The following is an 18,779-nucleotide window of genomic DNA, read 5'->3' on the forward strand; positions in this document are numbered from 1 at the left end:
TCAGGGTGTATAAATATACCCGAGCATCTTATTTCAGACTGGCCTCTCTAATGATCACTTTTGGTATTACTCTAATGAGAGACTGCTCATGAAGCTTACCCTGTATAATTAAACATAAGATGAAGAAGTCTCCCAGAGGACAACTAAAGTCATCCAGTGGAGCCCCTCCTTGGACCCACCAAGTTTTCATTCCTTTATAACCATCTCCTTGGTCAAACTTATGGTTCCATTGTGCGACCATGTCTCATACTATCACTGAAATGTATAGTTTACCAAATCCATATGACTTTCTTTATTTGTTTACCAAAGAAAGACTAAAATAGTCCATAGGAACGTTCATTGATTGAAAGCCGTTTAATGTCAAATGACAGCTTTATTTCAGGAAAATGTTAATTATTCAAACACTTAGTATGACGACTTTGCTTTAGGTTTGATGTCAATGATATTGTAAAAATAGTCAAATAGTACCAAGATTTTTAATTATGGGTGAAAAAAGTACAAACTTTTAAAAAGAGAACTCATTGAAGAAATAATATACTTTAATATCTATACCTGTACCTAAGTTTGAACCGAATGGAAGTGTTTTTATTTTTTTTAAATCCACTTAAGAAAGACTAAAGTATATATGCAATTTTAGTTTTACTTCTATTGTCAATGAAATCTGGTTCAAGTGTACAACCGAATACTGGCCTTTTATTTAGCTGATATACTATTATCTGTAATTAAAGGTTTTATCGAAAGAAAATAGATTTTGAGTATACTACAAGTGCGCTTTCAATACAATTAAGCAGGCTTCTTCTACTTCACAAGGGTAGTCTTTTAATACAAATTAACTTTCCTCCATGTGTGGCCAATCAGACTCCATATATTCCAACCTATATTCTTCCTTTCCAAAATATCCGTGACCAACACTGCTATATCACTGTCTTCAATGTCGCAAATGGCACCACTGTGGATGCATAGATTGCCCCCTTTCCACCAGATGAATGATGCTTAGACAAGAAGACAAATGTGTTTTCCTGGAGGTCAAGCTTTCTTCCTGATTTTGGCTGAAATGTGGGATTTCCCGTCTTAACTTCACTCAAACCAGTGCACAGATGTGGAAATGAGGTGGTCAGACTGAAAGTGCATGGTCTATCAGAGGCATTGGTCTTCTGTTGTTGCCAGTTTGTAATTAACACAAAGTGGCACGACCAAAGGCACGCATTTGAAACAAAAAGCTATTATTGGAAGTAAGTATACTAAGGGATTCATCAGGTCCATGAGATCATGTCGTCGTGGATGGTTGACTCGTCATCATAATCAAGAAACCATTGGCCAGGCCTGCCCGTACCACAGAAAGACACTTATATGTATTTTTGGTTGTCTCCATGCACATGGGAAAAAGAACTAGGTGGGCCTAAGCTTTTAGATAGTCTTACTGAGTGATTCAAGACAAAGGGTCCAAAGGTCTGTTAAAGTGCTTAGTCCTGATTCATTTATTGGTTGTACTACTGCCTGACTCTGTCAACCACATCAAACATTCACTGTACTTGACATTTTTGAAGAATGGAAATATAGATGGAGATTCATGACTGCGTTCATTGCCTGCAGACTTTGACATCTCTTTAAACTAATGTCTTTGCCTTTCAGGGAAATTACGACAAGAAGCATTTATTTTCTTCCTCCTGTTTGGGGGATCTTGTGCATCATCAGATATCGGGAGGAAAAGAAACCATCATTTTTGTCAGAAATACAGGAAAATAAACAAATAAATAAAAATAAATAGGACTTATCCCACAAAAACATGTTAAAGGTCAAATTTAATCCAAGAATAACATCATGGTGCTTTGCATTCAGACTTTATCTTCATGTCAGTTATGCACATATTTCCCCAATTATATATATATATATATATATATATATATATATTTTTTTTTTTTGTATGTTATACTCATTACTATGAAATGTTACGAAATAATATTAATATACCCTTATAATATATATTACTGTAATGATGGTCCACTGAACGTGACTTGGACAACCAATGCGAATATGACACAATGAAAAACCCAAGTTACATTTATATTATATTATATTTTTCTGAAATAGATACATGTGTGTGTGTGTGTGTGTGTGTATGTATATATATATATATATATATATATATATATATATATATGTGTGTGTGTGTGTGTGTGTGTGTGTGTGTTTATTACAAATAATACATATAAACAATACACTGTAACGACAGATAAAAGAGGAGGAAGCAATTGCAGGCGATCAGATGTAGTTTATTGAGAAAGAGAGTCCAGGATGTTGGCAATGGCAAGGAAGGTCTACGGTGGCGTGAGATGAGCTGGGTGGTGAAGTCGGCGGTGCAGGTGAAGGTGGTCAATGGTTGAAACCAGGAACAGACCGGAACACTGACACGAGGACGACAACACTTAATCCACTCCAGCACACGAACACGGAAGACGGTAATCCAACTAGGACACGAAGACATGAGAGAGGATCTGACAACAGAGAGAGAGCGAGGTGAGTATAAGTAGCTGAGGTGTGATGAAGATCAGCTGGAGCGAGACAATCAACACCCAGGTGATGACAATCAACTAAACGAGCACATGGAGACAACGTAAGTACAAAAACAATCACAAAACATGACACGGAGGAAACACTGGATTTCCTACCGTGACAGTACCCTCTCCCCTAGGACGTCACCTGACGTTCCCAGCCTGCTTTACCTGTAGATTGTAATCATCTATAAGGTGGTGATCCAATATGTCCCGAGCAGGAACCCAGCTTCTCTCCTCCGGACCGTAACCTTCCCAATCCACCAAGTACTGAAAACCGCGTCCCCTCCGTCTAGAGTCCAGAATACGATTAACCGAATAGGTGGTCTCCCCATTAACGAGACGAGGCGGGGGGGGAACCGGAGCAGGCGGATTAAGACGGGAAGAAATCACCGATTTAATTTTGGACACGTGGAACACGGGATGAATCCTCCTGTACGCCGGAGGAAGGCTAAGACGCACGGTTACCGGATTAATAATCTTGGTAATAGAAAACGGGCCAATAAATTTGGGAGCAAGTTTGTTAGAAACGGAACGCATAGGAATATTCTGGGTAGAAAGCCACACTCTTTGACCGACGACGTAACGGGGAGGCTTCGACCGGTGGCGATCGGCCTTAGCCTTGGTGCGCGACCTAGCCTGGAGCAGAGCTCTGCGAGCTCTGGTCCAGGTGCGGTGACACCTCTGGACTAGTGCGTGTGCGGAGGGGACCGAAACCTCGGATTCCGTACTGACAAAATTAGGTGGTTGGTACCCTAAACTACACTTAAATGGAGACATGCCCGTAGATGACACTGGCAAAGAATTGTGTGCGTACTCCACAACTGAGAGTTGCTGACACCAGGACGAAGGATTATTGGAAACCAAACATTGCAAAACCCTCTCGACATCCTGATTGGCTCGTTCGGTTTGACCATTGCTCTGGGGATGGAACCCGGAAGAAAGACTAACAGTCGCTCCTAACAATTTACAAAATTCTCGCCAAAATTTGGACACAAATTGGGGACCCCTGTCAGAAACCACGTCTGTCGGGAGGCCATGTATGCGGAAGACGTGGTCAATGACAGCTACCGCTGTTTCCTTGGCTGAAGGTAATTTGGGCAAGGGAATAAAATGAGTCGCCTTCGAGAACCGGTCCACTACGGTTAAAATCACCGTATTGCCTCTAGAGGGCGGGAGGGCGGTGATAAAATCTAGCGAAATGTGGGACCAGGGTCTTGAAGGGACAGACAGCGGTAAGAGTAACCCATCTGGAGGTCGATTGGAAGTCTTACCAATAGCGCAAACTGAACAAGCCAAGACGAAATCGTGGACGTCACGAGCCATACCAGGCCACCAAAATCGTTGCTTGACTAGAAATCTAGTTCTACTAACCCCTGGGTGACAAGCAACACTGGAACAATGACCCCACTGGAGAACGTCTGACCGTAACCCCTCCGGCACAAACAATCGGTTCGGTGGGCAACGAGCCGGGGGCGTTACCCCTTCTAAGGCGGTCAACACCTTCGATTCGACCTCCCATCTGAGCGCGGAGATAATGATGGTCCCCGGTAAAATGGGCTCGGGAGTAGCAGTACGATCGGAACGCTCAAAAAGACGGGATAAAGCATCGGGTTTGATGTTTTTGGAACCCGGCCGGTAAGAAAGTGTAAAATCGAAACGACCGAAAAACAATGCCCACCGAGCCTGCCTGGAGTTAAGTCTTTTGGCGGTTCTAATGTATTCGAGATTCTTATGGTCCGTCCATACAATGAAAGGTACACCCGACCCCTCAAGCCAGTGACGCCATTCTTCCAGTGCAAGTTTGACTGCCAACAACTCTCGATTGCCAATGTCATAATTAACTTCTGCCGGAGATAAACGGTGAGAATAATACGCGCACGGATGCACCTTTCCGTCTGAGGATGCGCGTTGGGATAACACTGCTCCTACCCCCACCTCTGACGCGTCGACCTCCACTATGAATTGACGTGAGCGATCAGGGGTGACGAGAATGGGAGCTGAAACAAAGCAGCTTTTCAGTTTGGCAAACGCAGCCTCAGCTGCGTCTGACCACCTGAACGTCAAACTAGGGGAGGTCAAGGCGGTCAGAGGAGCGGCTAGTTGGCTGAAATTGCGAATGAAACGCCGGTAAAAATTGGCGAACCCCAGAAATCTCTGCAGGGCCTTGCGAGACTCTGGGGATGGCCAATTTACCACAGCCTTAACCTTCTCAGGATCCATGCGAACACCCTCAGTCGAAATGATGTGTCCTAGAAAAGAAACAGACGAAGAAAAAATCAATATGTCATCCAGGTAAACATATATGAACAGATCGACCATGTCTCGCAACACGTCATTAACGAGTGCTTGAAAGACTGCCGGCGAGTTGGTTAGCCCGAACGGCATAACGCAGTACTCAAAATGGCCTCTAGGGGTGTTAAAGGCAGTCTTCCACTCATCCCCCTCCCTGATGCGGACCAAATGATAAGCATTACGTAAGTCCAATTTAGTGAAAACGGACGCTCCCTGCAACCTCTCAAAAGCTGAAGACATAAGCGGTAAAGGATAGGTATTCTTTACCGTTATGTTGTTCAGCCCTCGGTAGTCAATGCAAGGTCGCAAGGATCCGTCCTTCTTTCCCACAAAAAAGAACCCCGCCCCCGCTGGAGAAGAAGAAGGGCGGATAAACCCCGTTGCTAGAGAACTGGATATATATTTCTCCATGGCCGCCGTCTCTGGAATAGACAAAGAATATAACTTGCCCTTAGGCGGAGAAGTACCTGGCAATAACTCTATCGCACAGTCATAGGGACGATGAGGAGGAAGAGAATCAGCACGAGACTTACTGAACACCTCCTTCAGGTCGTGGTACTCCGCGGGCACGCTAGCCAAATCCACTGCTTCCCCCTGAAACACAGACTCAGAAACATTAACACCAGCAGACAAAAGACAAGACAAATGACATTCCTCGCTCCAGCTAACCACAGATCCAAGGCGCCAATTGATCCTGGGGTTGTGTTTCTGAAGCCAGGTGTGACCGAGAACGATGGGGGATTGAGGTGAGTCCGTGATGTAAAATGATATCTCCTCAGTATGGTTGCCAGATGTGGTGAGGGAAACAGGTAAGGTGGTCTGAGTGATGACTGGTAGTCTGTGTCCGTTGAGAGCAAAGGGTGCAATGGGGTGTTTGAGGGAGGTGAGAGGAATGTTAAGCTTACAAGCGAACTTGAAGTCCATGAAATTACCCTCTGCCCCAGAATCCAACAAGGCGTGATGCTCGAGTGCGTGGGTGGACCACCGTAGACTCACCGGAAGGAGTGTCGATGTAGATGAGGTCTTCCTGGCAGAGATCCCACCCGATAGTAGCCTCCGTTTTACTATCGGGCTTGGTCTTTTACCGGACAACGCTGGATGTGATGTTCTTGACTGCCGCAGTATAAACATAGTCCCAGGGATCTCCGCCTGATCCTCTCCTCCCGGGAGAGCCGAGCTCGCCCCACCTGCATGGGTTCATGATCTCCCGGTGGGCTGACCGCAACATCTGAGCGCTGATACTGAGCCTCCGGTCTGTTCGCGAGAACTGTTCTCCCCCTCCGTCTGGTGGCTTGATCGAGTCGATTGTCAACTCTGATGGTGAGGTCAATCAGACTATTGAGAGAAGTGGGGAGCTCGACGGCGCGGATCTCCTGTTGGATGCGGTCAGCCAACCCATGCAGGAAGTGATCCCACTGCGCCTCTTCGTTCCACTTACACTCCGCCGCCAGGGTGCGGAACTCAATCGAGTAATCGGAGACGGACCTTTCCCCCTGACGTAGGTCCGTGAGAAGGCGAGCCGCTTCCCTCCCGGCGACGGAGCAGTCGAAGACCCGTCTCATCTCTTCCGAAAGGGCGTGGAACGAGGCACAGCAGCTGTCTTGGTTTTCCCACACCGCCGTCCCCCAGAGGGCAGCCCTTCCCGTAAGTAGCGATAAGACGAATGCCACCTTCATTTCCTCGGTGTAGAACGTGCGGGGCTGCATGGCGAAGTGCAGAGAACAATGAGACAGAAATGATCGACAGAACTCTGGCTCACCCGCATATTTCTCCGGGATGGGGAGGCGTGGTTCGGGCTGGGAAATCCCCCCGGAGACGATCGGCGGTGTGGGTGGCGTGGGAGGCGCAGCGGGTGACGGTTGTTGTTGGTGTTGCGTCTGGAGAGCGAGCTCGGACACCTTCGTCACCATTGCTTGGAAGGCTCGACCCATCTCATCTATCGCCTTGTCTTGGCGATCCATACGACCCACAGCTCGTTGCAGAAATTCTTCCAGATGAGATGGGGAGCGGTCGCCTGCTGCTTCCATGATGGTCAGATCCTTCTGTAACGACAGATAAAAGAGGAGGAAGCAATTGCAGGCGATCAGATGTAGTTTATTGAGAAAGAGAGTCCAGGATGTTGGCAATGGCAAGGAAGGTCTACGGTGGCGTGAGATGAGCTGGGTGGTGAAGTCGGCGGTGCAGGTGAAGGTGGTCAATGGTTGAAACCAGGAACAGACCGGAACACTGACACGAGGACGACAACACTTAATCCACTCCAGCACACGAACACGGAAGACGGTAATCCAACTAGGACACGAAGACATGAGAGAGGATCTGACAACAGAGAGAGAGCGAGGTGAGTATAAGTAGCTGAGGTGTGATGAAGATCAGCTGGAGCGAGACAATCAACACCCAGGTGATGACAATCAACTAAACGAGCACATGGAGACAACGTAAGTACAAAAACAATCACAAAACATGACACGGAGGAAACACTGGATTTCCTACCGTGACATACACATAGATATATAATGTAAACAAAAAGTGTTCAGATATGACTAATCACGATTCATCTTTTGACAGCACTAATTATATTATATTATGTTATATTATACAATTTTAAATATATATATATATATATATATATATATATATATATATATATATATATATATATATATATATACAGTATATATATATATATATATATATATATATATATATATATATATATATATATTATACTGGTGGAAATTAGAGAGAAATTATTGTCACAATGCACAATGTTAAAATAATGTAAAAAAAAAAAACAACCAAAAAAAAAAAGTTAAGGCTTAAGTTAGGCTTAAACTATTCTTTTGATTTTTGGACTTTAATTTTGAGGTGAACTAATATGGGATTATTTTCCCGCCAAATGTATTGCATTCACAGATCGAAAAATAATAAGCATAAATAAAATATTTAAAAACACGTGTAAAATTATAATGCACAAAACCGAAAAACAAATGCAATTTTTTTAAATAACAAAAAGCGCAGTCATAGATCAAAAAATAATAAACGTAAATCAAAAATGTAAACGCATTTAAAATTATATTGCACAAAACTGAAACATGAATTCAAAATTTTCCAAATCTCAAACAAAATCAGGTATCCTGCTCATATATAATTTTTTTGTGTGCTTGTGGTTTTTTCCCCTGTGCTTTTGTTTCCAAGTTCTGCACTTGTGTTTCTTAAAGTTGCAGTTTGAGTTTCATGTAAATCAGGGGAGGCTTCAGCGTCACCATTGGCCGCAAGTTCTAGATTGACAGCTGCGCCTCTAGCCAATCAGTAGCCAATCAGTCCAAGGGGGAGTTGACGTCACTCCAATGCGACTTGTGGCTGCTGTGGCAGGTGTGTGTGTGTGAAGTAGAGGGTGATGGTGACACAGGAGTGGATTTTCAAATCTCTCCCGTCCCCCTCCCGCAAAAAGAGGTTCCTACCCGTCGCAATCCCATGAAAAAAACTGGGGGAAAATCCCGTCCCATTTCCCGGAATGACTCCCGATCTCTCCCTCTCCCATGTTTTATTTATGTATTTATTTCTGCCGGAATCTGTCAGTTACAGTGAAAAAATACAGCACAGATCACAGCATGCCCACTTTAGTTAAATAATTTTTTTGTTATTTTATTGAACTGAAAGCAGTTTTAAACAATGCACATTGTGCATTTCACACACGTTTTCTATTTTATTATTTTTCATTTGAGCATAGAAATTGCTCTCTCAGAGTGGCACTCTCTATAGATTTATTTTTCATACATGGAGTTTCTCGCTCGAGTTCACATTTTAAGAGCAAGTGAGAGCACTGGTGCTTCCATCTGTCCTGCTGTTCAGTGTCCACACACACTTCAATAGCGCACATTTCTGTAGGTCAACATTAGATTGAGCACCCATATAAAGTTATTACTACATATGTCTTTTCGATGAAAAGCTATATTTAAGGTCTATGAATGATAAGTGGGCTTTTGGATGTACTGCCCGATGTAGGCTACTGTACCACATAGACCAGCCGTTACCGATCTTTCCTTTACCTGCCACACCAGAGCAAACAGAAGGAGAGCATAAAGCCACAGGGCGAGTACAATTAGGTTCAAAATTAAAATATAAGCCTATAGTTTATACTTTATTTATTTAAAAGGTAGGCTATATTTGTGTAGAAAGTTGGGGATCAAAGTGTTATTACGATTCCAGGTCCCACCAACATTTTTTCCCGTCCTGTCCCAATCCCGTGATAGTGATTTTGTTTACAATCAATGTCAGCCTCTAGTGTGAAGATGGATAACAAGCGTCAGCAGGCAAATCCCGGACGATCTCAGGTAATTGGTCTTAAATATTTTGTTAGTGGGTGACAGAAACATTCCCTTCGTGTGATAATTAATGCACATCTTGTCAGTTAAGCTGGTTGTGTAATCAGCGGTAAATCTCCATCACCTGCGCACTTTCAAAAGGAGCAGCATTAACGTTCGACTTGAAGCAGCTGCACAGAATGATCACTGCAGGGTTGCCAACTCTCATTCATCTGACTTCAATCTCATGCTGAAGTCCAAGCGTGAGTGTCACGCCAGATGCATGAGAGTTGGCAACCCTGAACACTGTATGACATCAATGTACAGCGCGAGCGATCCGAATGCAGCCCAACTGCCTAAAATATAAAGTATTGGTAAATAAACCAAACTAACAAGACACGTGTTAACAGGATATAGGCCTACTCAGACTACATAGGCTAGTGCTTGCAGAAAATATCATAATACACAAAGGGAATGTTTCTGTCACCCACTAACAAAATATTTATGGCTAATTACCTGAGATCATCCGGGATTTGTCTGCTGACGCTGGTTATCCATCTTCACACACCTGCCACAGCAGCCACGAGTCGCATTAGAGTGACGTCAACTCCCTGGCTAGACTGATTGAGAACTGATTGGCTAGAGGGGCAGCTGTCAATCTAGAACTTGTGGCCAATGAAGCCTGCCCTGATTTACATGAAACTCAAACTGCAACTTTTAGAAATGCAAGCGCAGAACGTGGAAACAAGAGCAAAGGGGAAAAAAACAAAAGCACACAAAAAAATAACATATGAGCAGGAAACCTGATTTTTATTTGCAATTTGTAAAATTTTGAATTCATGTTTCAGTTTTGTGTAATTCATGACTGCCCTGTTTGTTATTTAATAAAACTGCATTTGTTTTTCGGTTTTGTGCATTATTATTTTACACGTGTTTTTAAATATTTTATTTATGCTTATTATTTTTCGATCTGTGACTGCAATACATTTGGCGGGATTCTAATCCCATAGAACTATTTTCTATGGTTTCGTGAGATTCACCCTTTTACTAAAATAGTAAACAAAGATTTTATTTGACAGATTTTATAGAATATGATGCTATTGTTTGAATCATTGGCAGTATTCTGCCTCTATGAATCAACTTATCCATTAGGACAAGACTAAAGTTTATTACAATGTAAAAACTATCTCACACTGTACATTTGACTTCCCACACAAAACACATGCAATTTACTTTCTAACATCTATATTGACTCTCAGTAAATAACTAAGACCAGATGTGGAAGATGAATGCAAAGCCAGTGTGTTTCTCACTGTATAATACAGAAGTGCTTTCAGATGTTAATGTCAGTAGCCCCATCTTCCATCCCCAAACACATCCCAACCAACCCCTCTGTCTCACCATACTGTGAAATGTCAAGGGATGTATTGAGTATATCTGCTTTATTTGTCATTCCTTCCTTCTATCATTTATCTCCTTGTGCTCTATCTGCAGTGACAAAGACTGAAACAAGTCATCTTAATGGCCCACATAGAACCATGAACCTCTGGTGAACCTATATTTTGAGTATTTGCACTGCTCATGGCTACACATGCATGAGTAAACTAAATCTTGTAAAAAGAATGAATGGGAATACATTGGCCTCAGTGACATCCATCAGTGGTTATTAAGAGTGTTGGACGTGAACCAGATAACCACATTATAACACTGTGTGCAACAACACCATATGTCTGAAAGATGGAGTCCACAATAAAATCCATAAATTGCATGGTCAAGATCCAACTCTGCCATATAGTTTTTGTTTGACATGAAGGATCTTTCTTTTCAATGTATTGAAGTGTAATTGTGGTATAATAAATGGAGCTCAATTGATATGCCTGCAGGGAAAAAAAAAAAAAAAAAAAAAAAAAAAATATATATATATATATATATATATATATATATATATATATATATATATATATATATATATATATATATATATATATATATACACACACACACACACACACACACACAATTTTTATTTTTTAATCCAGCAATAATCGAGTGGTTGGATGTATGTGGGCAGCATCAACATGCTTGTTTTTCCATGTCAGGAATTTTTGACATCAGTTGTTTTAATACTATTTCATTAAAACACCATTTAGTGCATTCACTAAGTTTATTATTCTGTTTCCTTGTGGGGACTGTTAACTGGTTCTCATAATGCAAGTGGTATAAATATATATATAAACATACATACATACATATATACAGGTGCATCTCAATAAATTAGAATGTTGTGGAAAAGTTCATTTATTTCAGTAATTTAACTCAAATCGGGAAACTCATTTATTAAATAAATTCAGTACACACAAACTGAAGTAGTTTAAGTCTTTGGTATATTAAGTCTTCTGGTTCTTTCAATTGTGATGATTTTGACATTTAACAAAAACCCACCATCCTGATATGGTGACATACCAATCAGCTAATCAACTCAAAACACCTGCAAAGGCTTCCTGAGACTTCAAAATGGTCTCTCACTTTGGTTCAGTAGAGCCCCTTTCACATTGCTATTCTGGCAAATACACGGGTAAAGTGTTCCGGCAATTGTTTCGCTAGATTTTGCACTTTCACACTGCCAGTGATTACCCGGAATATGTACATGCTTTCACACACAAGCGGAAAGATCCTGTAACGACACGTGACATCAGGGCGTGATGTGTAATGTACTAGTCAAAAACGTTAGGCACGTTATACTTTCACTGAAGCAAGCGAAAGATCTCGGCGTCAGCGCAGAAAGTGAAGAACTAACTGATCTCTGCTTTATTACAGTTTGCACATATTTTTTCATCACGAACGTAGATCTTCCTTAAAAACAGCCGGTAAAAGAGTCATCACTTTGATACGGCATTAGATCTGGCTTTTGTTCACACAGCGCTCTTCCCGGGTTGAACCCGGCAATGTTACTAGGTCCCTGACCCGGGTTCAGTGCCGGAATCAATCCCGGGACATGTTTGCTTTCACACAGAAGGCGACATGGCAATGTTCCGGCAGTTTGCCGGGCTTAGGCTACACAATCATGGGGAAGATTGCTGATCTGAAAGTTGACCAGAAAACAATCATTCACACCCTTCACAAGGAGGGTAAGCCACAAACATCCATTGCCAAAGAAGCTGACTGTTTACAGAGTGCTGTATCAAAGCATGTTAACAGAAAGTTGAGTGAAAGGGAAAATTGCAGAAGAAAAAAGATGCACAACCAACCGAGAGCAGTGCAGCCTTATGAGGATTGTCAAGCAAAATTGATTCAATAATTTGAGTGAACTTCACAAGGAATGGACTGAGGCTGAGGTCAAGGCATCAAGAGCCACTACACACAGACGTGTCAAGGAATTTGGCTACAGCTGTTGTATTCCTCTTGTTAAGCAACTCCTGAACCACAGACAACGTCAGAGGCGTCTTCCCTGGGCTAAGGAGAAGAAGAACTGAACTCTTGGCCAATGGTCCAACATCCTCTTTTCAGATGAGAGCAAGTTTTGTATTTCATTTGGAAACCAAGGTCCTGGAGTCTGGATGAAGGATGGAGAAGTTTATAGCACAACTAGCTTGAAGTCAAGAGGAAAATGAGGAACAAGAGACCAAGAAATGCAGATGAGCTGAAGGCCACTGTCAAAGAATCCTGGGCTTTCATACCACCTCAGCAGTGCCACAAACTGATCACCTCCATGCCACGCCAAATTTAGACAGTAATTAAAACAAAAGGAGCCCATCCCTAGTATTGAGTACATGTACAGTAAATGAACATAGAGAAGGCCAGCAACTCAATAAAAATGTGTTTTATTATTATTATTATTATTATTAGTCTTATGAACTATTCCAATTTGTTGAGATTGAATTGGTGGGTTTTTGTTAAATGTGAGCCAAAATCATCACAATTAAAATAAAGACTTAAACTACTTCAGTGCATTTATTTAATACACGTGTTTACAATTTGAGTTGAAATACTGAAACAAACGTTTCCATGACATTCTAATTTGAGATGCAACGTGTATATATATATATATATATACAAAATTTCATATTTTTGTTCAGTCTTTAATGAAACTGAGTTTCTCTCTTTTCTCTTTGAGCATGAACTCTATATTATCTGATATGAGCCATTAAACACTTATGTATCACATATGAATCTCAACTTTGTATATATTTATGTATTGAGATTCTGTCTAAATATTCAACAAACTGTTCCTTTAAAAATGATTATTATGCAATATGCCAGGTTTTACAGAGTTAAAATGGCTGTACCATGGTGCAGCAATGGTATCAGATGGAAATAACATAATACAGTAAATTATTAATCTATTCATGTGCCATGGTACATGACAAATAATACTACAAAACTACCATGTCAAAAAGGGACATGCTTACAAAATGCCCAGCACCTGGGTAAATAAAATAAAAATAAAAAACACCAGGCTGAATCCAGCATTTTGGGTAAAAAGAAAAGAAAAGAAAAGAAATACGTACCTACATACTTTTTTTAATAATAACCCAGTGTTTTTAGAGTGAATAGTGTAATAATAATAATAATAATATAATAATTATAATGATAATTATAGTCATAGTTATTAAATATCACAAACACATATTTGATTTTGTTTTTAAAATAAGCTGATAACAGCTGTAACCCCTTCTCTTTAGAGGACATCTCAAAATTTGGGCTGATCTTAGCAATTTTATCCACAAAGTTTATATGTTTATATACTGTATATGTGTGTGTGTGTGTGCTCTTGTTTTTGTGACATATCAGGACACAACTCTGTATAATCTGTATGGCACAGGTATTACAAGGAGAGGACGACTTATGAGGACATAACCCATTTCAGCATTTTTCAAAATGCTTAAAAATCATACAGAATTAGAATTTTTTTTTTTTTTTTTGAGAAAGTACAAATGCACAGTTTCCTGTGAGGGTTAGGGTTAGGGGTAGGGTTGGTGAAGGGCGGTAGAATATACAGTTTGTACAGTATAAAAACCATTACGCCTATAGGATGTCCCCACTTTTCACAAAAACAAATGTGTGTGTGCATGTATAAACTGGTATTATCCAAAAAACATACTTTTAATATTTTTTGCTTAGTATGTCTAAAACACACATTTGTTTTTTGTTTACTTCTGTTTATTTCCATACTTAAATAAAAATAAAAATAAAGAGCCAATGAATTTTTCTACCTTAAATGTAACCCTTTTATATTTCAATTAAAGCATTAGTATATGTTTATTAAGTTTTGTTCTTTTTTTTCTCTCATAATGTTTCTCCCATGTTAGCTGCTCCCCACAATGTATATGATTTCCCGTTTTATGGTCTCTGTGGGGACATCTGGTGCTAACAATGTATGAAAACCCCCAACCACCACACACACAGTACAGTATTTTTTTTTTTTTTTTTTTATGATGATTCCCCATTCTATTGGTAGATGGCACTAATCTTTGTTTTAGAAACAAACATACTTAGATTTATAAATTTTCCTCAGTTCGTTTTCTTCAAAATATGGTCAAAGTCGTCAAAAGTGCAATATGTTTTAATAGACTTAATTTGAGCTAATTTTCAATTTTAGCGTGATAGTTTTTTATTTCTCTCTCATTCTCTATCTCTCTCCTCTTACAGTGAAAGCAGCGCGTGAGTCTGGGTGTGAATGAGGGCGGTGCAGGGGGCATTATTTGAGCTCGTGTTTGAGGACTGCAGGAGGAGGGGTGCTCAAACACAGCTGTACTTGTTCAATCACACTCACTCCTGTCACCCTGTCTGGGGAACATCGAGGGCACCATCACAGTCAGCTCGTTCTTAAGGGACTAATAAACACATTTATTACTACTGAATTTCACTAGAAATGACTTTACTTAGGTGATCTTAGGAGAGAGCTTGACCACGGGGGTTTCCAGGACTCCCCGCGCACTGACCAGCAGAACCACACAAAACTTCGCAAACTTGTTCGTTCCCATCGTCTCTGAGGACTTCACCAAAGCGGCGATGGAACATCCTTGGTGCTTTTACGCGTTTATTTTAACGCTGATGTCCTGTGTTCATTGTTCCCAGAGCATCGAGAGAAATAAGGCTATTCCAGCAGGTAAGAGTCCGTTACATTGGGACGCACACTCTGCTGCGTCATTCTCACCGAGCGCGACGCGACGCGACGCAACTAGTCTAGAACGCTCGCGTTATATAAAATAGCCTAATTATGAAACGGTTAACTAATTTGACGATGACACTTATGTATCTTTATTAACCTTTGAAATCATTAACCAATCAATAATTAAACTTTCACATATAAATAAGCTTAACATATAGAAGAAAAAATAAAAATAGAAGGAAAAAAAAAATGCATGCTATTTCAATTTGACTGAACATGAATGATCTTCAATATTTGAAAACTAGGCTACTGTAAAATGTTACATTTCAGTTAGGGGAGAGCAGAGCTACAGTCACATGGGGAAGTTGTCACTAGGGGACATTTCAGGACATTTTTGTTTGTGTGTGAATTCTGAAAACTGAGATTCAATGTCATATTTCTGTAAAATATTTTCCGTAACGAGTGAACACCTCATTGACATATATGAAACAAATCATCTGTTGGAAAAAGTTTTGACTTTAATTATAATCTCTGTTGACTTTAAAGAAGTTTAAGGTGTTTCTTGTGTGTTTCATAACTGTTTTACTCCATACATTTAACTGAAAAACCATAATAGGCTGTTTAATGGTAGGTTACCTCATAGAGTGTTACAATGTGCATCACTCATGCAATAATGTTCATTTTTTTTATTTAGTTAATCAGTTAGTAGCCCAGACTTTAAGTTTTGTGTCTAAAAAAAAAAAAAGACTTTCATAAATAACCCATTCTGGGAAAAAAAGGTGAGACAACTTGCCCCGGATTCCCCTACAGTACACCTTGCTTCTTGTTGGGACGTGAGGAATGTCAGGTAGACCTATTTTCACACAGCCTTGCTGTTTGGGAATGTACTCTATGCCTGTGAGATATAACACTATGCTGTTCAATCTACAGTGCTTATAGTCATGTAGTGCAATAACTAAAATGTAATAAAATTGTAATACACACAGTTAATGCACAGTTAATTAACCCTAATGAGTTGAGCATTTCTTTGAAGCATAACAACTTTTTTAATTACTTTCTGGATTGCATTAGGTTGTACAGTAATTTGTTTGTGATGATAAAAACATTTACAGCCTAAAATGTGTTTATTAAATAACTAAAACACATATGGTTTGAGAACAGTTGCTTGTGCCTTTTTAGTTATGGGGATATAAAGATGCTAGTTAAATAGACATGACTGCTGCAATCTTTATTCTTGAAAGTTCTAGAACTGCCTTTGCATTGTATATACAAGGCAATACAAGTAACCCATCTACCAGCCAGCTCTGGGACAGAGTGATGCATTAACATGTTCTAAACAATCCTCTGTGCTCTGGGTCATAATTCACAATATAATCAAGCAGTGCTAATTTTTATGTTTCATTTCCTTGAGTTCAAATGTCAGTTAAACACTAAGCATTACATTGAGATCAAACTTTGACAGAACTTTATTGCAAGCTTTACTAATGAATTCCCGTCTGAGAAGAATCTTTCTAGAAAGTTCACTGGGTAAAACTTTCCAAAAGCAAAATCCCAAAGTGCAGCCATGTGTCACATTTGAGAACTGTACGACTGTGGTTTCACACAGATGGAGGGCAAAGGTGTGTATTTTGTCAGCATATTTATAGGCTATCTGTGAGGCAGAAACATCTGGCGTTCAATATAACACAACTAAAGCACTGTTTTCAAGGAGTTAATCTTCTGTTTCACATTTAATGCATTTGAAGGTGTTTCAATACAAATCAACGAGCCTTGACACCTTAAGTATCATCCCTTGTCATAGCAAAAAAAAAAAAAAGAAAAGAAGAAGAAGCCATTTCACACTATCTGTTTTATAAATAAGAAGCTTGTATTGTTCATCATGGACAGATGCCCAGCATGAAATACCATTTGTGACATATTTTACTTCCATAATCAAAAACAATTTTGAATGAAACCAGAAAGACTAGGACTTAATTTAATCAATCAGGCTACCCAGGTTCGCTGGAAATGCTTGACACTTCCTACATTTCTGCAAGGCAAAACAACATACTTCTACATACAAATTTCTGCAGTTTCCAGTTTAAATGAACATCAGAGGCAGGAAAACTCTGACAACATTTATTCCTTTTCACACAGATTATGATTTACAAGGCCAGAGTTCTATTTAAGCAAAGCCTAAGTTTCGCACAATTTATTGAAGAATATTATGACCTCAAAATGATTAAATTTTTTTATACTTTTGATGTTATCATCACATATAAAGCTTCCATGTATGGTATTTCCAAAAAATAAGCACTCCTGTATGAATCCTGTGAAACTAGTTCGACAAAACACCTCAACCTGCGCTAAAACTTAAATGTTAAAATAGATAAAATAGCACAGTTGCATCAATGCTCCTGCATTTGTTAATACTGTCGGGTAGGTTTAAGGTTGGGTTTGGTGTAGGGGGTTATGTTATTTTCCAACATGATAGAACATTGACATTTAGTGACACTCCCTGAACATATGAATTCTGCATCGCAACACATTGCTGAATAAACGTACCTGGTCTCAAGGCAAAAACTTACCTGTACCAATAAGCACATATCACTGCAGTTTTCAAAATAAATGAACACTAGAGGCAGTAAAACTCCAACACCTTTTATTCCTTTTCACACAAATTTACAGTTTCAATTAATAAAGCATAATTTTTGCACAGTTACTTGAAGAATATTATGCTGCATCAACAAATGTTTTGTTTTTAAATCAGTTTTGCATTCTTTAACACTATCGGGTAGGTTTAGGGTTGGGTTTTGTGTAGGGCATATTTCCAACACGATAGAGCATTAACTTTTCGTGACACGTCCCGGATATTTTACTTCTGAGCCACCACGATACATACCAGAATTACGTGATAAAAATACAGCAATACGTACCTATATCAATGTCATAATAACTTGCCAGGGTTCATGTATTGAACCCGTGTTTTAAATTAAAATTAAATTAAATTAAATTAAATTTATGCATTTAGCAGACGCTTTTATCCAAAGCGACTTACAGTGCATTCAGGCTATCAATTTTTACATATCATGTGTTCCCGGGGAATCGAACCCCCAACCTTGCGCTTGCTTGCTTGCTAGCGCAGTGCTCTTCCAGTTGAGCTACAGGAACACTGTTTTACAGGTCTTAGTGCCACTCAGTGGACATTTCTTTTTGAAACTACAGCGAAACGTGCAGTAAGTTATGTAAAAACGGTGTTGCAGAAAAGTACCCAGAGGCATGTATTTTTATGAGACCAGGTTGGAAGAAAAGGCAATAAAAACACAACAACATGCATCGGTACCTACATAATAAAAATGTGGTCACAGTCATGCATTGAACACATTTTAGCACCAGTAACTAGACATTACACTTTAAAACTGTCAAAAAAAATGCAATTAGATTGCCAATTACAGGAGTGTGGCTGAAAAATGTATGTGCCCTCTAGAAACTTGCGTTCTGCAAGTGAACGTCGCTTGATTGTGCCATCTCAAAGAA

At 39.9% G+C, this 18,779-nt stretch overlaps 1 protein-coding gene across 2 annotated transcripts in view; it reads left to right on the forward strand.

The window, feature by feature from the left end:
* The first annotated feature begins 14,880 nt into the window (after positions 1–14,880).
* The window catches only part of plod2 (procollagen-lysine, 2-oxoglutarate 5-dioxygenase 2), a 41,842-nt gene continuing 37,943 nt past the window's right edge, over positions 14,881–18,779 (forward strand). For both annotated transcript variants that reach the window (XM_026200918.1, XM_026200919.1), the window contains exon 1: positions 14,881–15,260. In XM_026200918.1, the coding sequence (XP_026056703.1) occupies positions 15,164–15,260 (97 nt within the window). In that variant the 5' untranslated portion in view covers positions 14,881–15,163. The remainder of the gene's footprint in view (positions 15,261–18,779) is intronic.

This window comes from Carassius auratus, chromosome 24 (genome assembly GCF_003368295.1).
Source record: "Carassius auratus strain Wakin chromosome 24, ASM336829v1, whole genome shotgun sequence".
In the NCBI taxonomy this organism is placed as follows: Eukaryota; Metazoa; Chordata; class Actinopteri; order Cypriniformes; family Cyprinidae; genus Carassius; species Carassius auratus.